The sequence below is a fragment of the Lygodium microphyllum genome, chromosome 8 (assembly GCF_053477565.2).
Source record: "Lygodium microphyllum isolate KBCC chromosome 8, Lygodium_microphyllum_v1.1.10, whole genome shotgun sequence".
NCBI classification, from domain to species: domain Eukaryota; kingdom Viridiplantae; phylum Streptophyta; class Polypodiopsida; order Schizaeales; family Lygodiaceae; genus Lygodium; species Lygodium microphyllum.
The window spans coordinates 126,064,378-126,091,519 of record NC_141142.1 but is presented as its reverse complement, the minus strand read 5'-3'; the positions used below and the strand labels follow the sequence as shown (position 1 = coordinate 126,091,519).

Here is a 27,142-nt window from a genome sequence, read left to right as displayed (position 1 = left end):
AAGTTCATAATATATATTTTGGTTCACCTTTGTGCTATCTTTATAAAAAGTGCTTGTTGCCCCTTGAAGTTTGTTCGGAGACAACTTTTGCCTAGGCGAGCCCATTCAAATTGTGGCTCGTGAGCGCTCTCTCTCTCTCTCCCTCCGTCTCGTTCGCTCTCTCGCTCACATCTAGGCAGCTCAGATGCACTCAGTTGCGGAGTTGTGCGCATTCGAGGTAAGCAGTTCACAGCTTTCTGAATCTGTGCGGGCAGAGAGAGAGAGAGAGAGAGAGAGAGAGAGAGAGAGAGAGAGAGAGAGAGAGAGAGAGAGAGAGAGAGAGAGAGAGAGAGAGAGAGAGAGAGAGAGAGAGAGAGAGAGATTGGCTACAATGGCTTAACTTCTCGTGGAAAGGATCGATTCAGACTGCATGGTAATCAGAAGAGAAAACTGTCCTACATCGCTTTTCCAGCATTCGTCCCTGACAGATTAGATTGATCTTTCTAGAGCATCCATTTGTGACAGATCAGGTTGATCTTTGGGTTTCATTTATTAAGATTAGTTGGTTATTGATCAATTGTGCTGGCAGGAAAGCTTGTGAATCTTGAAGCAGCTTTTGCATGGCTTAAGGACTTCCCTGTCAACAATAAACCATCTGAACAGTCCTATTCTAGGAAAACAGACAACAGCACCATGGCTGTAAAGTTTATATCTTCAATGAAGATGACAATGCTAACTGAAATTTAGGTACCTCACTACCTCACCTCCAAGTTCAGCCAGTGTTTCGCTAGTGTGATCAATGCGTTGCATTGTAGTTGATGTGTTGTCTTACAGTTGATGGTAGAGCTGTGTTCATCTATACTCCTGGTTGCAAAGGGGAGAGTAGCACCTGTAAGTTCTGACTAAGTGATGCATCTACACTAGGGAAAAGTTGACAAACGATGATGAATTCTCAGGCTCCTGGAATGCAATGACACCATGAAAGAACAGGTGTGTTTGAGGTCTTGTTTCACTGGAGGTCGGCTCTTTGTGACACTATTGTAGCCTGTAATTGAGAGGAAGTTGCATGTTTGGCTTAGGGGTCTCAAAATATGGGTGTGCAATTGGCTTTAGTGGAGGTCTCAAAGAGTTCTTGAAGGATATTTACCTCTAGATTGATTGTCATTCTATCAGCAATAAATGTACTCAACGAGTTGCTTCACTATAATTTGTGCATGACTATATTTGGTCCAAATAGACATGGCCTGCTATGCCTTGTAATGGTCTTTAAGATGAACCTTGCATTTGTCTTGGAAATTTGTATGAACGGTGTCCAGAATTTCTAATTGGTCACCTTTTCCTTTTTCTATAGGTCAGTTTATGTCTTAGTAGAGGATCCTGTAACTTTTTCCTCAGCATAGCAACTTTATGCACAGTGAATTGTAAATATGAAGTGCATCTTGTTTTCTAGTAATGCATTTTCCTTAGCGAGATAGGTATCAATGATTTCATTTTCGTTTGGTTGAATACAGATACATGCTTAAGAGGCTAAACATTGCCCTCTAGCTCTTCAGTTAGTTGACGAGACAGATAATCTGCTGGTTTCTATGCTGAAGAATGCATTGTTGTGGCTTTTACATATTGAACAGGCTGTTGTGAGAGATCAAGCAGAGAGATGTCTTTGTGGTGTAACTATTTAAAACATTCTTCAAAGCCAGCATATACACAGGAAGAGAAATAGACAGACAGGAATAGTGATAGACAAAAACGGATCAGGCTATTACTGAAGCTTCTACAGCATATTTGGGTATCATGGGACATGAAAATCATGCAGGAATGTCTCCAGCTCATAGAAGAAATCAGAATCCAGTCTCACCCTCTGCAACACTGTTCAGGAAGTCTGCGACCTTTTCACGTGAAGAACCGGATCTTTCTTGGATGGCCTTGTTGAAACGCCATAGATTTCTTCTACTTATGCTACTCCTGTTGACATTCCTTTGTACAATCTACTTGTATTTTGCTATTAAGCTTGGCACAGACAGTTGTTCTGGATTGAGTGCCAAAGAAGAGGCCCTGTGTCGTTTGAAAAGATCAAAGGTTAAAAGTTCACGTGGCCACAGGGCACTCCTTAGTATTGAAGAGTCTACTACTATGGAGATATGCAACCAGCTGAAACATGATGTAAGTTGCTCATGTTTTTTTTTGCCTACATATTCACTTCGGATGTCTTTCTTTCTTGACAAAGTAGATGGACTTTTGATTATTTATTTTTGTGCTCGTTTGCTAGAAGATTGATGCTGCATCCTGGGTAGAACATGTATCATTGAATGGTGGGCTTCACAATGTGCTTGCTCTAGGTTGTGACAGAAAGGACCTAGCTGCATTCAGTGCAAAAGGATCTTTTGCACCTTTGGATTGTGAGGTAAAGCCTTGTATCTTGATTTGGAACTATGGTTTAATGCTGAATTTCCTGACTGGGTTAAGGTATTGTGCATCTAACTATTGTGCAGCATGTGCCGCTCATTCAAACTGCAATCTGTAAATGTTTTACTGTTTTGGTAGCTGTTGCCCATTTTCGACACAGAGCCTCCATAAAAATTGCAAATAGAGTAAAACTGCAGCAACAGACTATATGGCATATGCATACACATGAAACCAGGTCCAACTGCATGAACATGTAAGCTGCTTGCAATGCAATCACACAGGAATTTATGTGTTTGGCTTGCTACCAATGCAAAACAACAATGGATGGTATAATGACCCACCAATTCGAAGTGCAGTCAGTGTTCGGCCTTCCTCTGGATTGTAAAACACTTGTCTTCTAAAAAGCAGGACTCAAAAGACAGAAGAGAAGTCAAAGGTGGAAATAGTCCTCCTTACTCACATATTGAAGCAGTAAAAATGACAAATGCAAGGGCAGACTGAGCTGCCACTGCACTCCGGCCCTTATGCAATCCTGCACGTTCCCACATTCCTTATCCATTGTGTCTAGGAGACATTACCTCTGGCATGATCAGCCATGAACACTCTTGCTTGTAATATCTTGTTTGATGAACTCATCGTCTGGCTCTTCATTCATACTGGCGATGATCGAAAGAGAGAAGTGCCCCTTTATTGGAGTGGGTTCTGAAACTGGCCAACTAGCCAGCCAACTGAACAGCCACTTGTCTAATTGCTATGTGGCATTATATGTGCTTGTCACGTCACAATTTTACTTGCTTGTGTTTGCATGTTAGCCCTTGTAGCAAGACCTTTTCATCTCAATGTTGCTTCTCTATACAAGTGCCCTCGTTGCTGAGCAATTGTGATTGCCACCATATGTAGCCACTATGACAAGATCTTGACTTGATAAGAACATTTGCCAATATGCCTGGTCATGCTTAGGAACTCATATGCTTGCAGCTGTTGAAGCAACTATAAAACCTAAGGACTCCATACATGTGACATCATCAGCTTGATTTTGTAAAGAAGCCTCTGAGCCACCGACTACAAATTGCCCAATTGCCTAACCACCTTTGCATCATGCAAGCTTTTCTTTGAACAAATGCTTGCATTTGTGATTTGGAATGCTACCTCCAAAGCACATGCCTCATCCTCTTGGTGACTTGTGTTCCATGGTTGGCACAACTAAATCGTAGTTGTCTTAGTAGGGTTAGGCAGATTTTCTAAAGAGACATCAACCACCTCTAGACTTCCAACAGATGCAAACTCCACGGCTATGTCTTGGCACAACATTAGTTTGAGGGGCCTACCAATGAGATGGCTACTTTTTTGTGGAAAATTAGGAGCTAGGTTAGGAACCACCGGCCTTTTAATTAGTGTGCCATTGTTTCACTATTAAGTCCATTTGGACTGATGTGAAATCATCTTGGCTAGCAACTATTTAACTTGGTAGACAGGGAGCCTTAGAGGTTGACTGTCTTACTGCCCTATTGTGAGACCAGCCTAATACTTGGAGCTCCATATTAATTGCACTTTGTCAATCCTTCACTACTTATGGGCCCTAGAGCAAGTGCTAAGAAAATGCATCGATGACTGAAGCTCTCTTTTTGATGCCTTTGAATTGTGGCAATTCTTAAACTTGATGCAAATCATGTTGAAGCTACACTTGCAAGCCTCAAACTCGATAATTTAGAACTTAGGGCGTCATGTCTTGGTTGCTATTATCATCCAATGTTGTCATTGCCACTTGAGAGTTGATCCATCCATTGAACCTTGGCCCTTATGCCTTTGCTGACAATACTTATTATGGTTGTGATCTATTTGCTCTTGAGAGCCACTAATATCAGGCTTTGCACTACTACTTAATTATAGTCCATCAATCCCTAATTATTTATTCTTAAAACAGCCTCAAAAAGCATTTAATGCTGAATTGCTAAATAAATGGTCTTTATTTTTAAACAATAGGGAAAATGCATCGAAATCCTCTATAAATAGAATCAATTGTTTAGTGCAGTCCTTTGTGTCCACTCCTTGAGTCCTCAATGAAGGAGACGACTCATTATCACGAGGGAGATTTGTGCGATTAAGCAACCGGGGAGGGTGGTATCATGTGCAAGAGAGATTCCCCACACAACAAAGTGCATAGGTGGCATTCTCAGCAACAAATCACCAAAGTGCAAAGTAGTACACCTTTGAGTATCTAATGATGACCTAAAGCCTAAATGTACATCAAAGACAATGTGTGCTAGGACGGGATGACCTATGGTAGGTCTAAAGCAGGGTTTTAGATGTAATGTAGATAAATATAAATGGGAAGTGAAAGTGGGAATCGAGGGTAACATAGAGACAATGAACACAATGAATAAGAAATTGAATGAGTTTGAATAGAATACAATCCTCATGTAGCAAACACACTATGCGGTGAAGGATCCCCAAACTCATGTGTCTTGAGGATAGAGTAGAGATTGAGCTGTGACGGATCCCGAAATGCAGCAAGGCAACCTCCGTAGGTGTCTGGCAGCAACAAATGCAGCTGTGGGCAGCTAGATCAGCGAGATAAACAAGCAGAGGAGAGAGAAAATCAGCAAATGCAGCCATAAAAGATTACATGGCAGCTGAATCAGGGCTGATCTGCAGAAAACACAGCACAGGAGAGTGCAGAAGATTGGGTGGTAGTAGGCTGGTCAAAACACAGCATTTTTTGCAGTCGCCAGCTCTGTAGGCAATACCTCCAAGCAGGTTCCCACAGGCTGGAAGGTGACATGTAGCAGTAAATGCAAACCTTGTGGGTAGGCTGAATGCAGGTGACAGCAGATAGAGAGTGAACAGCAGCAGGCCTGACTGGACAACAGCAGAATGGTGGCTGAGAAAGAGGCACCAATGGATGGACAACAGTCTTGGACAGTTGTGGTTGAGATATCCTCCAAGAACGGGGTATGGACAGTGAAGCTTTAGCCCTTGCAATTCGCAAAAGGGAGATTAATTGACTAGGAAGGTAGCTTGTCCATTGATAGAAGTTTGGGGCCTCCCAAATTAGGGTTCGCATGCGGGACATTGAACTCTCTAGGACCGCATCTATTTTAAAGAAAAGGTTTAAATTCATTAATTAATTTGAGTTTTGGGGGTGCTTAATGAAGGCTAATGAAATTTTAGCTCAACACCCAAGTAATACTCAAATGAAACAAAAGATAAAGGATTACCCTTTGGTTGATCTTTGATCATAGAGTTTTCTTCAAATCCATATTATGCTGATTTGGATCTTCATGGTGTTTTATAGTTGGTTCTCGCATAATTGAAAGAGCAATATAGACACAATTAGACTCATACAAAAACGGATTACATGAACTTGCCATTAGGCTTGATTGTGAAGAACTTGGACTTCTGGTTATGTCCCGAACAGATAGTTGTTCCTCAATGGAGAGATGATCAATCTTGTCAGTGGAGTGCTCCTACTAGGATACACCTTGTGAAGGAATATGAGATGAAGAACATCTAGGCTGTAGTGGGCCTTGGTGAATGATCCTTAGAAAAATTTAGTAGATGGAGGGTTGTTCTCCAAATCAAGACCATAATGCCTCAATAGAGTCTCCATTGAAGGAGTAGCACGAGAAAACATCGGAGGACTCAAAGATCAAGTACTCTTATCTATCGTGAATCAACATGTGACGTATAGTTTAATCAAGAATAAACCAAGCAATCCATGATAGCCTTGGGTAACTCTTTAGAAGAGCATTGGCTTTGTTACCACGTAGAGATATGCTAGGGTTGGCAAAAGAAAATACAAAGTATACGACCATGGCCAAAACACAATGAACTTAAACACTAATGCAAAAATTAAAAAATGCAAAAGGGAAGTGTTAGCTAGTCATTTCTTGGACAGTGCGGACGTCAGTGCCACGTCAGCACCTGCAATCGGACAGTTTTTGCTGCAGTCGGCTGCATTTAATGCAATCAACCTGCTGCAATTATTTCCTATTTTTTGGCTATTTATAGTTGGTTTTGTGGACAAACTGTGCTCGGGCTGACAGAGATCGAGGTCATCAAGTTGGAGACATATGTAGATATTTTCTCTGCCCCCTTGTGTATTTCTGCACTCTTATACAGCATACTACATTGTAGATTTGCTGCATTTACACCGTCTTCTTTTCTCTCTCTCGCTTCTCTTTGTGTTCACTCTCTCTCAGTCTTTATCCTACGCTTCTGCATCGCTGCACTCTGGCATGGTATCAGAGCGGTGAAGATGGATTGACTAAGGGTTAAACCTATCTGAAGAGGAGATTTCAGTGCGACACAAGGCTGCGTTTCCAGGATTCGAGGGTAAGTGGGAGGGCTGTGCATCGGATCAAGGCTGAAGCGAGTATGGGCTTGCGGGAAAGGAGTCTAATCGGTGAATTTGCTGCAGGTTTTTGCTGTTCGAAGGGGAGGAAGGCTGCGTTTGAGGCATTCCATTGCAGATTTTACCTTTTCATCGCCTCCGACGGGTGAAGAAGGTTTGGGCAGCGGAGGAACCAGTCCTAGAAGGCTGCATTTTCACAGTCAGAGGAGGCTGATTTTGTGTTTGTGCAGGTATTACAGGTTAACATGTCTACGGAGACTGATTTGGAGTTCTAGGCGATCATGGACAGGAAGATGCCTGTCCTACCAGCTCTTCCATTGGATCAAAAGCTTGATGGTGATAATTATCGCATCTGGTGGGTGATGATGTTGGCCATTTTGGAGTCTTATGATTTGGCAGAATTGGTGATGGAGAAGATTAATAGGCCGTCGATGAGAGATGAGTCCAAACTCTCTTCCAATGCTTGTGTGGAGTTGACCAAGGCCCAGTCTCATTGGGACAAACTGAATGCCAAGATTCGATCTTTTCTGTTTCTGTCTTGCACCACAGCCGTGGTTGCTCACATCGAGCACTTGGCGGTGGCTCGAGAGATATGGCTAGAGCTCGATTAGATGTACAACCGGATGACCTTGATAAAGAGGGTTTTTTTGGAGGTACAGATGCGGACCTTGTTCGTGAATAAGTCTTCTTCGCTTCGGGAACACATCAACAAGCTTCGACAGCTGTAGATGTAGGTTCAAAATGCGGGGAAGCCTATTTCCTCCGAAGACATAGCGATCATTTTACTATCCCAATTGCCGCCACGATTCGGTACTTTTTATTCCGCTCTTATTGCATCAGGGCAGGAGTTGACTCTTTGGTGGGAAGAGTTGGTTTCTATGGTCTTGGACCAGGAGGAACAATTGAAGGGACAGAATGCTTTCAAATCGGAGGCATTGGTTGGTCAAGCCTCTCAGAAGAAGGGGAAGGACCAAAAGAAGAAGGAGGAGGACAACAAATCCAAGAAGGGTAAGGAGAAGGAATTGACTTGCCATATTTGTGGAAAGACCGGTCCTTGGAAGAAGGATTGTCCCAACAAAGACAAGAAGGATACCAAGAAGAAGGACACGAAGGATTCTGGAGCAGTGGCTGCACTCTCATTAGCTGCTTTTCTATACTTAGCAATCATTGAGGACTTTACATCAAAGACTTTTGATGCTGCGATGATAGCTCTCTAGGCTTGAGAGTGGATTGTGGTGCCTCAAGGCACATGTCTTCTTCTTCCGTTGGTGTTGCCCATTTGCGACCTTCGCGTGGACAGATTCTCATTGGAGACAACTCTTCTGTGTCTATTGCAGCGCGGGGTGAGATACAGCTTATTCTAGATGGACGTGGTGGTACCCACACCTTTGAGGTGTTGTATGTGCCAGGTTTGGGGTATCATTTACTTTCGGTCCTTAAGATTTGTACTCTTGGTCTTTTGGTGGAGTTTGACAGTGATACTGTTCGAGTCCTTGATCGTGGATCGAGGAAGATTTTCTCTGCAGGGTATGGGGAGAATGGTGTCTACAAATTGAAGTCTTCTTCAGCTCTTACTTCTTAGACATAGTCCGAGTTATGGCATGCTCGGTTTGGCCACCTGAACTACGAGTACCTTTGGAAGGCATCGCGAGGGTCGTTTGTCTGAGGATTGCTGGACATAGTGGTGAGCCATCAGCCATGTGTCTCCTGCATTCGTGGAAAACTGCATCGGGATGCGATTCCCAATAAAGCTTCTAGGCGGTCTCTTTCACCCATGGAGCTTGTATCTACGGATCTTTGTGGCCTGATGAGGACCGAGTCCCTGAAGGGGAGCTTGTACTTCATGTTGATCGTAGATGACTACAACATGATGACTTGGGCTTATTTCCTGACTTTCAAGTCAGAGGCTTTCTCTTACTTCAAGGATTGGCTTCTCTTTGAGGAGAACTGTTTTGGCCGGCGACTGAAGACCTTGCGTTCAAACAAGGGAGGTGAATTTATGTCTAATGAGTTTGCTTGTTTTTGTGCAAATAGGGGCGTTCACCAGGAGTTTACTAACACCAATACTCCCCAAGAGAATGGCATTTTGGAGTGGAAGAACTGAAGTGTGATCGAGATGACACGCACCATGATGGAGCACCGACAAACACCTCAGTTTCTATGGGCCGAGGCAGTGGCTACCGCAGTTCACATCCTCGATCGATTTCCCACTTTGGCCATTGACAGAATGACTGTGGACACCTTTTGAGGCTTATTTCGGGATTAAGCTTGATGTCTCTTATTTCAAGATCTTTGGGTGTGATGCTTATGTGCACATTCTGAAGATGCAGCGTGATAAGTTCGAGGCGGCTTCCCGACGACAGGTTTTTGTTGGCTATAGCTCACAGTCCCAAGGTTATTGTTTGTTTGATCCCGTCAAGCGGGATGTCTACACGAGCCGCGATGTGTGGTTCGTGGAAGTTCCGGCCACCGAGGGGGGTGAGGAGCACCCTGTCCTTGAAGATACCAAGGGAGAGTTGAGCTCCCGAGACAGTTCTTTTGGAGCTAGAGCCTCTTGATGGAGATTCTTCTTCTGATTGAGCATCTTCTCTTCCACCGGCAACCCCCGAGGAGCTTCCGCTGGTGGATGTTCCTGAGTCTTCAGTAGATGGAGAGCGACGGGGAGAGGTTTGTGCTCCTCCTCATTGGGCTCGTGACACACTCCGAGATTCAGGGATCGAGGGGGTCCCTGAGGAGTGGGAACCGCAGGATGGACCTCGGAGGTCACGGAGGAATCAAGCACATTCTTCGGAGCTTGTTTGCTCCAACTATTGTTTACTGACCTGTGTTATGCAGGATCGCGAGTCCACTTCAGTGAAGGAGGTTTTGCAGTTTGATCATTGGCGGAAGGCCATGGAAGCTGAGTTGGAGGCTATTGAGAGGAACGATACTTGGTCTCTTGTGCCTCGTCCCCCTCACAAGAAGGTGATTGGTGTCAAGTGGGTCTTCAAGACCAAGTACCTTAGCGATGGTTCTTTGGACAACCATAGGGTTCACCTTGTTGCTAAAGGTTTTGCTCAGCGCCCAGGCAATGATTTCCATGATACTTTTGCCCCCACTGCTTGTATGGTGACTATTTGAGTTGTTCTTGCCTTGGGGCCTGTTTATCGGTTGGATGTGAAGTCGGTCTTTCTTAATGGTGACTTGTAGGAGGAGGTCTATGTTGAGCAGCCTTCTGGCTTTGGATCCTTGGATGGGAAAGTTTACAAGTTGAAGAAGGCCTTGTATGGCCTCAAGTAGGCTCCACATGCATGGAACGAGAAGATTGACTCGTTTCTTCAGTCGAAGTTGGGATATCGGCACTCTATGACCGATCTGCAGCTTTATGTGCACACTTCCAAGGTTGGTCTTGTGTTATATGTTGATGATTTGATTTTGACAGGGGATCATGCACAGAAGGTCCGAGAGACCAAGACAACTTTACATCAGGCATTCGAGATGACGGATTTGGGGCTTTTTCATTTCTTCTTAGGTCACAAGATTTATCAGTCTTAGAGGGGGATTTTCATCTCTTAGAAGAGGTACATTTAGGAGCTCTTGGTGACTTTTGAGCTGGAGACTTGTTGGCCCATTACTACTCCTATGGATCCGAATTGGAAGGCCACTTCATGTGGCTTCTCAACACTTGTGTTGATCTTTGTTTTGCTGTAGCCATTCATTTCCTGGACAATGCGGATGTCAGTGCCACGTCAGCAAGTGCCATGTCAGCACCTGCAGTCGGACAGTTGTTACTGCAATCGACTGCATTTAATGCAGCCGACTATTTGCAGGTTTTTCCTATTTTTTGGCTATTTATAGTTAGTTTTGTGGCACACTTCAGCATTCATTATTTTCAGATTCTGATCTTGAGATCTGTTGGCTGAGACAGACTGTGCTCGGGCTGACGGAGATCGAGGTCATCAAGTCGGAGACATACGTAGATATTTCCTCTGTCCCCTTGTGTATTTCTGCACTCTTATACAGCATACTACACCGCAGATTTTCTGCGTTTACAGTGTCTCCTTTTCTCTCTCTCTTCTCTCTGTGTTCACTCTCTCTCAGTCTTTGTCCTATGCTTTCGCATCTCTGCACTTTGACAGGAAGATGACTAAATAATGAATGAAAAGTATTGAATAATGAATGTATATATACAAAACGCTCAAGGGCAGAGTTACCCAATATCTATTGGTTCTTATGGGAGCAGGTTGAAGGAGGTGTCAATATGTGTTGTCCACTGGAGATGGTTCTTGAGTGTAGTAACCATGAGTTGGAGTAGAGGTTGATGAAGAAAAGTGCTGAAAATGCAAAAACGACTTGCTATGCAAACACAGATTAGGCTAATGTTGAAAAGTGGTCTGCACGACGAACAACAGTAAGGTAGCTTGTATGGATGAAAACACAACAGTCCACTGGGTCATAATGATTAGGGCTGTAGTTGGGAACACTCAAACATGGGCAGTGGGTTGTAGGACTCAAATAGAGGGTTGAGGTCCACTAGATCATAATGATTAGGGCTTTAGTTGGGAACACTCAAAGATGGGCAGTGGGTTGTAGGAGTCAAATAGAGGGTTGAGGCAATGACAATAGCAGGTGGAACCAAATGCAAGTGTAGCTAGAGATGATGATTTAGGTATAGGTCCCTCCCTCCCTAGCCTCCATCAGTATCATGACGTGAGAAGCACAAGGCCTTCACTTTGCACGCTATCCATGTGGTGAAGGATGCGAAAAAGTCAAGCTCCCACTATTGGATGTGCAAGTATTGTAGGAAGCACTATATAAGTGGCATGACTTGATGTCTTTAACATCTTTTGAAGATGGGAAGCAAGTCGCTCCAAGCAAGGAGATTCCTCAAAACATCGTGGATGAGATTCTTGTCAAGATGAGAGCCCATCTACCAGAGGAGGCAGCATGTTAGGACCAAGACCAACTTGTGATGAAGTCTTGAACATGGACTTATCTTCACCGTTGGCAATGCCAAGTCCACATCCATGTGCGGCTCTAAAAGCAATCCAGTCTCTCCCAAGCTAGTGGTAATATACGTGGTCAGTTGTCTTTCCCAGAGAAAGGCAACAACTTGCGCATTGAGATTGCATGCATTGTCATTGAGCTTGTATCTCTTGTCCTAAAGCAAGAGCAATGGAAGATGGTAAAAGTCATTGCCATTGTGGATCCATGTGAAGGATGGACTGGTGTCACCTACAATAGCATCCAGACCAAGAAAATTGATGTAGAGAAGGAGAGGATCAATAGAGCCCTTGATCCTGTTCGAGTTGCATGGACTAAGTATATTTGTTTTGATGGAGTGACTAAAGGACATGGGGTGTCATCAACATACTCGTGTCTTATTCGCTTGGCATGTACTTTTGTGGGCTTTGTAGACATTGGCAAGAGGGGAGGAAAATGAGGGGTACATCCATCTACCACCACATTCGATAAGCCATCATTGAGGTATACATTCTCTTTATAAAGTTGTTACTATCTTAAGCTTTCTTTCAAGTTTTGTAGTTTTAAATGATCATGGAGCCTCTCTCTCTCTCTCTCCTTAACTAATACACACACACACACACTCTCTCTCTCTCTCTCTCTCTCCAAGCAAAGTATTGTGCGTATAGGTGGGCCCCTCAAATATGGTGCAAGTTGTTATTGGTAATGCATTGAATTGTTGATGTAGGGGTTGCTTGCTTGAGGTCGGGTTTCCCACGATTGTATGGACTCCATGTGCAGGACATTGTATTGACTTGCTTATTGAGGATATCGAGAAGCTTATGTGGATAAAGTGGGTGGTGCTTAAAGCTACATTGGTTGTCACCTTCTTCATTGTAAAGGTAAAGGTGCTTGCAATGCATTGTGAGCATAGTGGGCTTGAGTTGAAGAAGCTTTTTTTCACTTGGTTCGCTTTCATGTGGTAGCTTTTGGAACATCTTTATGAGGTGCATTTCGCCCTTCACTAGACAATGGTGTCTACTCTACAAAATGAGTGGGATTGAGTACAAGACAGAGGAAGACCAAAGCCATGTAGTGCTTGTACCTCAGTGAACAATTTTGGTAGAAGGTTCATCTGTAATGAGCTGAAAATCAGCATGATCTTGAATTCCCTCTAAGTGGATGAGCTGTCCTTGCATCACAAACTCCATGTAAAGCTTAGAGAAGTCCATAGCAATTTTCCCCAATTGTTTTAGCCAATCACAACCCAAGACAACATTAATGGGACCCATATCTAAGGCAATTAGGTCAACCAATCCCATATAATTTTCAGCCAAGCATAAGAGAACTGCGGGGCATACATGTGTGCAGATTTCTTCCTCTCCATTTGCTACTTGGACCTTCAAGGGGTGGTATAATTATGTAGGGGTGCATTTCAACCGATCAATAACTGATTTATTAACAAAACTGTGAGTGCTACCACTGTCCACAAGGATGAAGACATGCTTCCCATGCATACTACCTTGAATGCATAGGGTGTTGGGGCTCCGAGAACCCATCCAAGCATCCAAGGAGATGGAGCAAAGGGAGGTGGTAGTCGGGTGGGATGTCAGATTAAGTATCTGGGATGGACAACCGCCCGGGTCAAAAGGAAACTCATCCTTCGGATCATAGAACTGCTTGTGATCCACATCCTCAACATGCTCCACATGGTAAACGAGTAGGTCATCCTCATCATTTTGCTAATCTTCCATGGCATACATGCTATGAACCTTGACCTTAGCTGTCTTGTAAGGGCACTTGGAGGCATGGCGTACTTATCCCCACATTTAAAGCATAGTCCTTTTTCCTTCCGTTCCTTCACAACATCTGGTGAAATGAAACGTTGGCTACTGGAGCCATGGGAAGGTGATGCAGTGGACAATTTATTTTTTCAGCATACTTACTCTCAGCATTAGAGCCAAATACTGTCCCAAAAGTGCCTTGTTTTCTTTCAACATGGAAGGTGGGGAAGACCCCTGAGGCCTCAGTTGGACACTTTCATGGCTGCTTTGTGAAAAAAGAGGAGTTTTTCTCTACTGGGTGGCTATGGTAGCTTGCCTGGGAAGAGGGAGAAAGGGCCGAAGCAAAAAGTAGCTGAGTTTTTGTCCTCCTCTAACTCCTGAGACTCTAAACTTGGCTTGGAATCCCTAAAATTTACATGAAAATGAGTGACGACTTGCTAGTTTAGCCATTTTATCTCCGGATATGTCTGAGTCTCTAGTCAAAGCTCTTGCTTGCTCCAAAAAGATGAGACTAACTATGGTCCTTCTTGCTATACATGTACATGTAACTTGGGTAATTAGGGTTTTGAGATTTGAAAAGGGAGAAAGGGAAAATAAGAAAATGACCAAAGCCTGATGCTTTGATACCACTTGTAATGAATGAAGCTGAGAGGAGAGAGAACTAAATAGACAGAAAGAGAGAAGATAGAATTGAATAGAGAACCAGGGTTTTGATATTTGAAAAGGGAGAAAGGGAAAATAAGAAAACGATCAAAGCTTGATGCTTTGATACTGCTTGTAATGAATGAAGCTAAGAGGAGAGAGAAGACAGAATTGAATAGAAAGAAAGAGAACAAGAAGATGAGAAAGGAAGACTAGAAGAGGAGAGAGAAAGACAGAAAAGAGGGGAGAAAGGAGGAGGAAGCCATGGAAGCTGAAGATGAAGGTGAAGAGTATGTTCTTGATAATAACTTGTTGCCCTAAATTGGGACTTTTACAGCTTATATATCCCGGTCAATGTGACTGGGTGTCTAACCCCTAGTTTCTGTGTATTCTGCTTGTTACAACTGTGCCTCTCTAAATGTCAGAGGCTCACCCTCATCAATCAACAAAATGCAATCCAAAGATGACTGAAACCTTTGCAGCTGCCCTCTGACACGTGTAGACCTTTTTACCCAATGATCTGTATTTTGAGGTAATGGGTTTACATCCTCAGGTATGTGCACACTATCACTAGGTGAGTGATTTTCAGCATTTCCTTGCTGTTGTAGCATGTTTTCAGCATGTTCTTCCTGCGGCCGTATTCCATTATGTGCTTCTATTTGTTGTTCGTTGCCCTTGCTTTTACTCCTACTTTTGCCTTTATTTGCTGCATTACCCCTCTTCTCTAACCTGCCTCTACGATGATAGGCTGAACCACTACTTTCTTCATTGGACTTTCGTCTGATCTCCTCATCGAGGATGGAGCCCCTAACACCAAAGACTCCCAACTATCAGGCAAAGTCATTAACAAGAAAATAGCCTTTAGTTTATCATTGAAGGGTTGCAAACCAAAGTCTTGCAAGTAACTCAAAATCCTCGTGTAAGCACTCAAATGTTTAGAGGTTGGCTTAGACTCATCCAACTCAATGTTCACAAGCTTGTGCATGAGAGGCACTTGATTTACTGGAGTTGTATTCTCACAAGTATCCATTAACTTTTTCCATATAGCATAAGTTGTATCGAGACACTTAATGCCTGTAAGTACATAATTAGATACAACCATTTTAATATTTGCAATGGCCTTCTTGTTAAGTCTAGCCCAATCCTCATCTGTCATAGCTGCAAGCTTAGGTTCCAACAGAGCATCATCATAGTCCTTGAGAAACAAAATGCCTTGCATCTTGTCCTTCCATAGATCAAAGCTAGTGCCATCAAACCTCTTGATTTCAAGGAAGCATTTAGTGTCACTGTTGCTAGAAGCATTAGTGGCCATTTTTCAGCAAAGTGCCAAGTACCAATGCTGTATTTCATGACAGCAAATAACAGGTTGAATATTCAGCTAATTTCAGCCCAAAATTTCAAGAAATAAGTGGAAGATTTGGTCCAAATACATGTACAACAATAGAAAGGATGATTTTCATTAATATAACTGAATTTCAGCATACATTTCATGCATACATCACTGCAAGGTGACTCCCACTTCAGCAATATAACAAAAATACATCTGCAACAATCTTGGATTTGCAAATGATCACAACTACGATTGCTGCACCATGAATATTCAGCAAAACATCAACTCAATAGGAGTTGCCTAACATGTGTACTTCATGTATATGTGCCCAAAAGCACTTTTGATAACCACCAAAATTCTCTATAATTTCTCCAAAATCTCACATGTGGGAGATAATAAACTCAAATCACACTGCTTACAGTACCAAGATTGCTTCAGCAATGTCCCCAAAGTGCATTTCACACCAATTTTGCCAAAGTTCACAAATTTTAGCAAAAGCCCCAAAATTTCGGTGAGCAATTTGCCTCGATTGCATTAACACATGTTCCCAAGAGCATAGAACATGAAAATTTAGTGAAATTTTATAAAATCTTGCAAAACCTCCAAATTTCATAGGTCCAAATGTGCACCAATGTCAGTAAATTTGGCTTAGTTGGGTCAAAATTCACTGATACATGAAAAGCCCCAAAAATTTCAAAGCCAATTTTTGCAATTTTCGGGTCAAATGTCACTGTTATGCATGAACAACACCAAATTTGCGAAAAGCCCCAAATTTTCGAGTACAAATCTGCACAAATTTGTGAATTGTGCTTACATGTGCGAACCCTCATTAGTGAATAGGGGGCCTACTTGCTAAAATGTTAAAAAAATGATGAATTTGGCATGCGCTGCCTCTTGTGACTTGCCGATGTGACCTATAGCGACTAGCGTGACTTGTCGTGAGTTGTAAACTAACTCCCGCCAGCTGTCGTGAATCATTGCTTGCTCCACATTGACCTTAAACTGTTGCTTGTGACCTGTCCCTAGTTGCCGCTTGCGATCGTTCGCCTGCCATGTTGTTGCTGGCTTGTAGAAGTGATGAAACCTATTATTCTCTTTGCGTATGTGAGCTGAAACTGACCCGCACGGACCTCGGGAAGTGTGCACACCTTAGCCGTAGCTCTGATACTAGTTTGAAGTGGAGAGTTCACAATAGAAGTGCAGGTCAGAAGTACGAGCAACAGTCTTGAGTGTGGGAGAGAGTGAACGCAGTGATAGGTGTACCGGATTGTGATTGTCCACAAAGAATAAAGAACGTATTTACAATAAGGGTGTGTTCACACCTACATAACTTTATACATGGAGACAAAGGGACTTTACACCCAACAATCCTATCATTTATAGTTTTAAAAAAATCTTTTTTTTTGGGGTACTAATATTGTATCATATTTGATAAATCTTAAGTTACCATTTTGTAAAATATTTTATTATATTGTATCATATCGTACCTTTCATTCTTGACAACTATGATTTATAGATGTGGATCCTCCCAAAGTTTGGGTGTTTGCTTATGGGACATAGAAACCTTTGAGGTTTGGGGTTGTTTTAATGAGCTAGTTAAGGTTTAATGAGAAATGCTCCTTTTATAGCTTAGCAATATGCTGATTTCACAGAAGGATTTCTCAAATCTAGCTTCAGCATTTGATGTGATGCTTTATATTGATTTTATAGAAGGATTTATTTAGCTTAACAAATGGGAGCGGGAGTGCAAAGAGAGAGAGAGGGAGAGGGAGAGGGAGAGGGAGAGGGAGAGGGAGGCTTTTATTGTACGAATTGGCCTTAAATTTTTGGTAAAAATTTTATAAATGTGTGATGCTAATTTTACAGAAGGATTTCTCAAAGCTGGCATCAACATTTGAGGTGATACTCGAAGATCACATTCCTAAAGGCCTAAGTAATGGTAAGGGTTAGTTCCATGTGTCATATCTCATGATATCGATTCGGTGGTAGATCTTTGGCTAGCACAAAAGGTTTCTATTCTGCTTGTTCTTTCAATTAAATTGGATATTGATTGATCAGAACCATTTGTTTTGAGACACCAAATAAATCTTGCCATACGTTTGGGCCTGCCATCAATTGAATGTTTGATTTATTTGTTTTGTAGCTTTATGATAACCATTCATGTGTTTGCACTTGCAAGGATTATTATTCAATGAACTTAGTTTCATTTTCACTGCCTGCTTAGGTGCATGCACTCCACTTCTTTTGGTTGAGTTATGTGTAGGTAGCTTGAAAACTTATGTTGCTCTCTCTACAAGATCCTTCAATGAGTAGTGTTTTGAAGGGTACATGATGCATAGCATGACCTTAGTATTAAACTTAGGTTTTTCCCCTAGTTCAAGACACAAGCATTCAATTAAGTAGGCATTATAAATTAGCTGACTTAGCTGTTTGCTGTTTGAGGAGCGTTTAGAGACAAAATTTGGATGTAGACCTGAATATTAACAATGCCTGCCAATCAGATTTGTTCATCCTATAAACATGGCCTCTTCTCTACCAACAATCTCTTAAAAAGGGGTGCCTTGCAGGTAGTAGAAAACTGTAAAGCTATGCGTGCCAATAAACAAGGAGAACCAATGGAAGCATGCTACATGATTATGCCTACACAAAAACTGCACTTTGGATGCATTATTAATGGCTGCTTTAGCACAACAAATCCATGTTATGTTATAAATCATTGGATACGTTCTTTAGAGACGATTTAGATGTAAGAGCGTTGACAAACTTTATTTGCAAAAAGTTTACCTTGCAACCATTTTGGACAAAACAACTATTAAAAGAGCTTTCAATCAAGTATTTGTACTCAAATTTATGTTTTTTTTCATTTGTGCACTAAGAATGACCATTTGCAAAGCAAGGTCCTGTTAGGGATCAGCCTCATAGATGTGGACACACAAATATGGGCAAATAACTAGGGGCAGTTTTGGAGGAGCAACTTGGGACCAACTTGGGGGTAGAAACTACCTATAAGGAGGCGTACATCTTTGGGGGATGGGATTGGCAATGGGTACAAGAAAAACAGGATTAAGTGTGGCCAGCCTCTTGTTGGAGTTCTTTACCAAGGGGACAAAACCTATTTCGAGGCAGGGAGGGGGCATTAACCTCTAGTAGAATGTGTGAGTAGTTGAGAAGCATGTCTTGATAGAATGCATGTTGCTAAAACCCCTTATGTGGGAGGTTGCTAGCGTAATAAAAATGTGCTATATGCTATAACATTTGTTCAGGAAGGGTACCATGGGGTACTTCCAAAAAAAGTGCCATGAGGGACAACTTTTGGCAACATCCTATAAGGGACTTGAAGTGGACGACACAAGGAGGTTTTGAGGAGGGGTGTACTACCTCCGGGCCTAGTCATTGAGGAATTGGATATGGTGGCTTGCCACATGGGGACCTATGCAGGTCTCATGGGTAGGGCTAAGGCACCTAACACATGGGAGGCTTACTAGTGTTTGCTTCCTTTTGGAAGTACACCTTTTCCCAAAACAAGACTAGTTTGGCTCAAGAAGGTGCCTCACATGTGTGCTAGGAGAGAACACCCCCTGCTACAAGACTTATCTTTTCTTCAAAACTCCCTTGGAGAGGAGAGAATATTTATTCACCTACTTGAAGGCTTCCCTATTATGGAGAGGAAGAGGCGTTTCTTCCAAGGCGAATCAGAATTTGATACCATGAGGGCTTGCTCACTTGTAGTTGGTTTTTCTTATGGGTATGGTTGACAAGTTATTAACGAATGATGGCGTGCTTTTCCTTGCACCTCTATAAGGGAGGAGACCCTTAGCTCGCTCAACTCCTTGACCGCTTGTAGTATGGACTTCTTAGGAAACCATATCCCCTTGGAACGAAAGAGCTAGTTTTTTTCTAGTATTAAATAGAGGTTTTTTAAATCCATTTCACACCGGCCTTAGCCCCCCCATCCAAGAATAAGTTTTTTTTTAAAGGGAGGGAGTGAAAAGGTTGATATGATTGACATAATCAACACAACTGGGTTTCGGTGAAACTTATATATGTTCCATGTGGTGCCATCAACCTCATCTGTTTGTTGGAGGTGTGCCTTGAGGACCTAATTAGTGGCCATTTTTTACTTAGTCTTGCCTTAAGGGGTTTTTATGAGTATAACCTATATTGTAATCTTCGGAAAATCGAGATCTTGATCTTCCACACATTAGCCACCTAGTGAGGAGGACAATCTTCACTCTAGGAGTTGGACATGTGGAGGTTGTGGACTCATATGTCTACTTAGGGGTCACATTCACTACTTTCGTAGGGAGATTCATCATGGCATGGGCAGTCAGAGATCAACTTATGTGAGGATATGTAGCATTGGCCATGCTAGAGAGAGAGTATCATTAGGTGCACTTTCATGAGCCCGGCACATGGAGGTGGCTATTTGACACATTGGTCACACTAGCCATGATGTATAACACTCCTATTTGGATCCCTTGCTTGGCTACATGTTTATGGGCATATATTGAGAGACCACAGATCATCGTGCTCTCACAGACGATTCATTGCAAACCATCAATACCACCTGAGATCTTTAGAGCAGAGTTTGTTGCATCCCCATGATGTTGGAGGTCCTTTTCCAGACCATTAGCTTTACACATAGATTACTTGGCATGCACCTAGATAGACTGCCTAGGAGAGCCTTTGAGGCCTCTAGGCAACTAGCTCAGGCACGACATGAGATCTCATGATATGCACAGGTCGAGTAGTGGCCCATAGGACATGGGATTGACATGGCGTCCCCCACCCCCTTGGGTGCCTCTCTTATACTGAGAGGAACCTGATCATATGATAGAAACTCTACTAGCTGCACATATAGCACACAGGAATCTCACCCTAGCCCTTCCCTCAAAAATATCGTACTACAGGGACCACTTTATGAGGACTACAACAGATGATTACTATAGGCAAGCACTCTGCAAAGAGGTGTCAGGTTAGGGTTTAGTAGCACACACACACACATGTATTCATAGTGAAGAAGTGAACAGCAATAGAGAAAAGTGTTGGAATGTCACATCCACTATGTGAGAATGATATGAGAGTACAATCTCTAAGGTACTAAGTATCACATCCATCCAACCAGAAGGTAAAAAGTGCTCGTGGATAAGGGAGCATTCACATCAAAACTTAGGAGGAACACGATAAGTATAACGAAGCCCCCTTGAGTGAATGATGTGAATGTATACAAGGAATAGGTAGATTGATCCCCAAATGGTATCAAGGCTAGAGCCTTGCGAAAGGCTTCAAACTTCTTTCTAGAGAGAGCTTCCGTAAATGCATCTACCAAGTTGTCTTGTGTAGGGACATAAACCAAGTTAGCCACTCTTTGACGTAATGATAATGCACCTCAATGTGCTTAGTGCGAGCATGAAAAATTGGATTCCTTTCAATTGCCATGGCACTCTGATTGTCAGTATAGATAGGAGTGGGTGACTATCGTCCCACACTAAGATTAACCAAAATGCGTCTGAGCTATACACATTCCAATGTAGCTGTAAATGCTGCCTTGTATTCCGTTTCACAGCTAGATGTGACCGTTGTAGATTGCTTCTCGATCAACTGAGAAATACATGAATCACCAAGCATGAAACAATTACCACTAGTGGACACCCTTGCATCAAAATAGCCAGCCCAATCACTGTTTGTGAATGCATGCAAGGAAAGAGAAGTGCCTTTAGGATAAAAAAAGGCCCAATGTCTCAATGCCTTTGAGATAATGAAAGACGTGTGTAATTGCTTGCCAATCTGTAGTATGAGGGTGGTGCATAAAATGTGCCAACTAAGAGAAACCCCAAACTGAATATCCAGCCATGTATTACACAAATACAATAAACAACCAACAGCTTGCTAAAAAAGAGAAGCATCAAATGGTTCTCTTGCACCCCCAAGTGTAAACTTGTGGCCTGTCTCAATGGGAGTAGAAATAGGCTTGCAATCTTGCATCTGAAAACACTCAAGAAGCTGCCCAACGTACTTAAGACTTTTGCAAAATATTACTGCCCTCAACTGCAGTAGCAGATGGTAATTTATCTTTTTTCTTTCTCTTCTCTCTCTCTCTCTCTATATATATATATATATATATATATATATATATATATATGGATGAAACATGCCACCATTACACTTCTCTAGGTCATGGATCAGTTTTTGGTCCCTTGCCTCGATTATCTTACTTCCCAGATGATAGCTGCATATAAAGCTTCTAGGGCTTGTTACAGCTCTAAGGATTATGTCATACCAATTCTTCAATTCATATGGAGTCTACCTGATTACACAAATGAAATAGCTCTAAATGAGCAGCCCTGGAAGAGCAACTCTGTGGCAATGTTTCAATCTAGGTTCCATAGTCATAGGTGTTTGTGATATCTTTCATATTATATTTGCAAAAAATAGTGACATTCTTTGTTTGGAAATGAATCAATATCATAAATCAGCATGTGTTTTGTTATAGTGATTCTCTTCATTGAACTATTCAAAGAGAGAAGAACATTTGGAGCTTGCACATTTACTATAATAAATAGATCAGAGGGTACGACTTTTCTTACATTTAACGATACTTCATATGTCCACGTATTATGTGATGTCAAAATAGCCAGCCCAATCACTGTTTGTGAATGCATGCAAGGAAAGAGAAGTGCCTTTAGGATAAAAAAAGGCCCAATGTCTCAATGCCTTTGAGATAATGAAAGACGTGTGTAATTGCTTGCCAATCTGTAGTATGAGGGTGGTGCATAAAATGTGCCAACTAAGAGAAACCCCAAACTGAATATCCAGCCATGTATTACACAAATACAATAAACAACCAACAGCTTGCTAAAAAAGAGAAGCATCAAATGGTTCTCTTGCACCCCCAAGTGTAAACTTGTGGCCTGTCTCAATGGGAGTAGAAATAGGCTTGCAATCTTGCATCTGAAAACACTCAAGAAGCTGCCCAACGTACTTAAGACTTTTGCAAAATATTACTGCCCTCAACTGCAGTAGCAGATGGTAATTTATCTTTTTTCTTTCTCTTCTCTCTCTCTCTCTCTCTCTCTATATATATATATATATATATATATATATATATATATATATATATATATATATATATATATATATATATGGATGAAACATGCCACCATTACACTTCTCTAGGTCATGGATCAGTTTTGGTCCCTTGCCTCGATTATCTTACTTCCCAGATGATAGCTGCATATAAAGCTTCTAGGGCTTGTTACAGCTCTAAGGATTATGTCATACCAATTCTTCAATTCATATGGAGTCTACCTGATTACACAAATGAAATAGCTCTAAATGAGCAGCCCTGGAAGAGCAACTCTGTGGCAATGTTTCAATCTAGGTTCCATAGTCATAGGTGTTTGTGATATCTTTCATATTATATTTGCCAAAAATAGTGACATTCTTTGTTTGGAAATGAATCAATATCATAAATCAGCATGTGTTTTGTTATAGTGATTCTCTTCATTGAACTATTCAAAGAGAGAAGAACATTTGGAGCTTGCACATTTACTATAATAAATAGATCAGAGGGTACGACTTTTCTTACATTTAACGATACTTCATATGTCCACGTATTATGTGATGATTATATTGATCATATACCAAGAGAGAATATTCAGGAAAAAAGAAATGCATATGGTTTGCTTTTGTTTTGGAGACAGGTTGTGAACATATTTGTGATTTATTTAGACAAAGGTGCATCATGTAACCATGCTGCTGGAGGAAAGTTGTTACTTATGAAAATGCTGTCTTTATCCTCTGATGTAGGAGAAGGAAACTTTCTAGAGTTGGAACAACTACTCCAAGGTGGAAGGTGCTTCTTAGGGGTTTTCAAATCATCGACTGAATATACTGATGAAAGCTCATCTATTACAATTCTGCAAGGGCACGGTTGGACCTGTTTCACTGGGTATGATTCTAGTCCTAGTAACAAGCATGCAACGCAAGATTTAATTATCTTCAGATATCTGCACGTGGGGAAAAACTTTGAATTATTCAGACTCTAAGCTGCACTTTTCAGCTTTGTAGGTTATACTTCTCTCTTCTGCACTAATTTTATGTGAGCTGAGGTCTGAAGATAACATAGATCAGGTGACAATTTGATTGTCTTATTTTGGAGCTTGATATGCTGTTCTAGCTAGAAGTATATGACACGCATGCCACATGGCACTACCTCCATTTTTGTGCTAGATTATATTAGGAATTTTAGAGTTTCATCTGGTCTGACCTGAATATTTATGACACCACCTGAATTATTGCTTGCACATAGGTTAGGCCAACCTCGGTTTGTGACCCAGACCTAGATTTATTTAGACTCATGCCAGAATGAGTCATACTCAGGTACTTCACGTATATGTCTTTTATCACATGGTAAGTGTAAGGAGAGAAGGCTCTGGAAATGAATTTTGGTGTTGCTTTTCTGGAAAACAGCAGTGATAGAAGCAGAGAGCCGAGGGATTTTATGATGAAGAAGGGGAAAATAATGAGTGCAATGACTCTCACTGGTTGGGAGGCTTGCTTCAGTTTTAGTTGATGAAAATCAGAGGGGAGTTGAGAAATTTGATGATGAATAGGGGTGGAAGTGATGAGACCAATGGCTGTCATCAACTTAAGAGATTTGCTTCAGCTTTTGTTGTTTTGGGTGTGCAAATGAGGGACAGTTGTCTTGCAAGGTGCAAGTGTCTAGTCAAATGTCATAAAAGTGGGACAAGTGAAAAAGCACTTAGAAGCTTTAAATGACAAGTGTCCTATACTTGCTTCTCTTTGATGCTTGTTAAAAATAGAATTATTTCAATTTAGTAAAAACTGACCGAACACAAACTTCTATTTTTAGTATACCATCTCTATAATTTTTAAGGTTTAGCATTTTTAGGCCAATTTGAGGCTGCTAAAATCTGTGGACATCTCTATATAATGAAATCTCCAATATTGGTATCATATCTTTTAAGTGTACAACACAAAAATCAAAACCAAAATCTCTTGCGTTTGAAAGTTTGAGCCTATGTTTGCATGTGAACAAATTTTCCCTTGCAATGTTATTGATTTAGTTGACAGATTTAGCCCTCACTCCAATGCATTAACCCTTTTTGTGCATGTTTGACCTCAAATATGCTTGAGAGCAAGTCACATATGTGGAAGTGCACAATAGACTTGTTCTCACTCATTGTGCATCTCCACCATGACCTTTGACCACTCATTAATAGCCAGTTTCAATGGACCAATCTATCTTGATATCTTTTGTTTTCAAAAGGGAAAAACAAAGTTAAAAAAATGAATTATATAATTTTTACCAGAAGAATACATAAAGTTCTTTTGAAGATGAATCCTACATCAATAGTTGCAACTCGTGTATCCGCAAGTAAAGTTTTTTTCCCAAAAAAGTAAATCAAGAAAGGAACATGATGTAAGAGAGTCCACATTAAAGAAAGCAAGCTATATCTTGATTTATAGCTGCTAGCAACTAGCCATCTTGGTCTCAAGTCTGAAGACATTGATGTGGCTATCAAATCTCCTCCTAGTTGTAGATGTAAATGTGTCACTAACCTGTGTAATTGACCCAGTATTGTAATGCTTGTTTCATATCTTGAGTTGATGGATGATTCAATTGAAGCATCTGTGATATTTGCAGTGCATGCAATGAACAATGTGAGACTGGGTGAACCAACATTAAACTAGTTGTTTGCAATTACATCCATAAATTGTCTGCATGGGGTTTTTCCCCCTTTTTGGGGGGGGGGGTGTGTCAGAGTGTGTGCAGATGTGTGTGTTGTCACTGTCTCTGTGTTTCATTTGCTGTTTTTGAGATGTGTAAAGTGCTTGTATTTCTGTTTTTTATTTGTCATTTAGTGTCAGATTTTCAAATGGAAGATGTGTTTGTATTCTAGCTTCTAGCTCTTTAAACTTGCAGGAAAGACAATAAGATATCTGAAAATCAGTTGCAATGACTACACATCAGCATAGAAGAGAACATCTTACTTCATTCAAGATCAATGTGATTGTATGAGATCCGTGCCTTACATCGAGAGTTTATAGAGAGCTCCAAAGAAGACTATTTTGATTCTGGCCTCCATGCATCACATTGCTGTCCATACCTATCCTGGCCCAATTGAGTTAGTTAGCCCATCCACCCTCAGGCAAAAAGCAATATTCTATTTTCCTGCAGTGCCACATCAAAGCCCTTGGGTTGCATTCATTCCCTATAGGGTGCAAGGGGTACTCCTATTACTAGCTTGAGAATCTGGGGATATTATCTTCAGACCTGATGGAACTGTTCATCAATATATGTTTTCTATCATTAACCTGAGTGACAGTACTGATGAAACTACTGATTGTATATAATCTTTCTATTTTGAATCTGTCTCTCTGCCAATTTTTCATTTAGGTAAAATGCCAGCGCTTGTAGATGGTTTGCTGTCTGTTGAATTAGATCATGGGCTGGTCAAGCATGCATAATTTGTGTAATTTAAGCAAATTTTTGTAAGGTTTTTCAAAAGAAACCTTAAAACAAAAGGGCACTGATTGCATAAGTATCTCATGACTATGAAGGATGGTGAACATTTCTATTGTTTGCATGGCATTTTCAAGTCTTCCTAATCTTTAAGTCACTACACAGGCAGCAGCGCTAGGGTAGAGATCTGAAGTACTTGTGTGTGATGGAGGTAGTATTTTAAAAAAACTGTTTTTGGCAGTTCTAATATTATTCACTCAAAAATTGCAGGCTTGGTGGGATGAGGGTGTGCCAACAGTAGCCCTCTGTTTGAGGCTGCTTGTTCAAAAAAAGGAGCGCTGATCAGAAACAACCTTTTACTTTTAAGGTGCGAGTAGTACTACTGAGGCTTGCTGTCCAATCCGATGTTGGCTGATTCTGAACGTTAACAAGCCAACTTCTACATACCTGAAGGCAAGAAAAATACCCAGTTTCTAGTTCACCTTATTGGGTTATCTACTGCCTTTCCCATAATCACAACTCGTGAATGGATGGCCATTTCTAGAAAGATCACCAATTAAATGCTGGACTTCATGACTCCTGTTTCCAAAGAAGTTTTTCGTTGTTGTATTCAGCTAGTCAAGATGGGATTGGAGATGGTATCATGTCAATTCCTGATTTGTGTCAATGGGTGGCTGTCCTTTCATGGTTCCCTAGCTTACATTGGAATGAACATGGGAATATTATGATTAAAGGTTTTATCACGAAAACGTGTCCAGTTTGTGACTCTCCTTAAGTCATGGTATGGTAATAGAAGAGTGGCTGGTTGTCCACAGCTTGGTAGCCTGGTGGTTTTGGACTTGTGCTGATACCCAGTTATGTTGTGCATTGAAGTTCATACTGGTCCCATGGGTAGGGGCACCATTTCTTGGCTATGTTACGCTTTTGAGGACTCCATTTGGTTGCTCCATTCCTTGGCTAGGTTGCATGTTGCGAGGTGTTCTAAGGATTGCAGGTCCTGTTCACCCAAATTGCTTTTATTGGGCGATCAGATCAAAAAGTGTGGAGTGACAACTGATTCTTTTTGCACGACTATTTTTGCTGAGCAAGTGTCTGGTGGGTCGTAGGCTATGCACAAAAGAAAATAAGTAGCCTGTTGTGTATACTCTCCTAAGGTATGCAATGAATGAACATACGCATTCATTGGAATTTGTATCGAGCACATCACTTTTGTACAGAAC

The 27,142-nt window shown here is 41.5% G+C and overlaps 1 protein-coding gene across 8 annotated transcripts; it reads left to right on the top strand.

The window, feature by feature from the left end:
* The first annotated feature begins 68 nt into the window (after positions 1 to 68).
* On the top strand, positions 69 to 27,142 carry LOC148032828 (uncharacterized). 8 transcript variants are annotated; one of them, XM_087683498.1, is made up of 8 exons: positions 69 to 217; positions 569 to 726; positions 904 to 969; positions 1,608 to 2,139; positions 2,246 to 2,380; positions 17,300 to 17,372; positions 23,243 to 23,384; positions 26,193 to 27,141. In XM_087683498.1, exons 4-8 carry the CDS (start codon positions 1,771 to 1,773, stop codon positions 26,221 to 26,223), a joined length of 750 nt encoding a protein of 249 aa, XP_087539624.1. In that variant the 5' UTR covers positions 69 to 217; positions 569 to 726; positions 904 to 969; positions 1,608 to 1,770; the 3' UTR covers positions 26,224 to 27,141. The 8 variants fall into 8 exon arrangements, with proteins under 8 accessions (XP_087539624.1, XP_087539621.1, XP_087539627.1 ...); XM_087683495.1 differs by having other exon boundaries at positions 1,491 to 2,139; XM_087683501.1 differs by lacking the exon at positions 904 to 969 and having other exon boundaries at positions 1,491 to 2,139; positions 2,249 to 2,380; positions 26,193 to 27,142.

What these genes read in the sequence shown, in the direction of transcription:
- LOC148032828 (XM_087683500.1), top strand. Translation starts at nt 1,771, where the DNA reads ATGGGACATGAAAATCATGCAGGAATGTCTCCAGCTCATAGAAGAAAT. An exon ending in TCCTAAAGGCCTAAGTAATG is followed by an intron (nt 17,373 to 23,242) that starts GTAAGGGTTAGT and finishes CCTCTGATGTAG; the next exon opens with GAGAAGGAAACTTTCTAGAG. An exon ending in GGTTGGACCTGTTTCACTGG is followed by an intron (nt 23,385 to 26,192) that starts GTATGATTCTAG and finishes CAAAAATTGCAG; the next exon opens with GCTTGGTGGGATGAGGGTGT.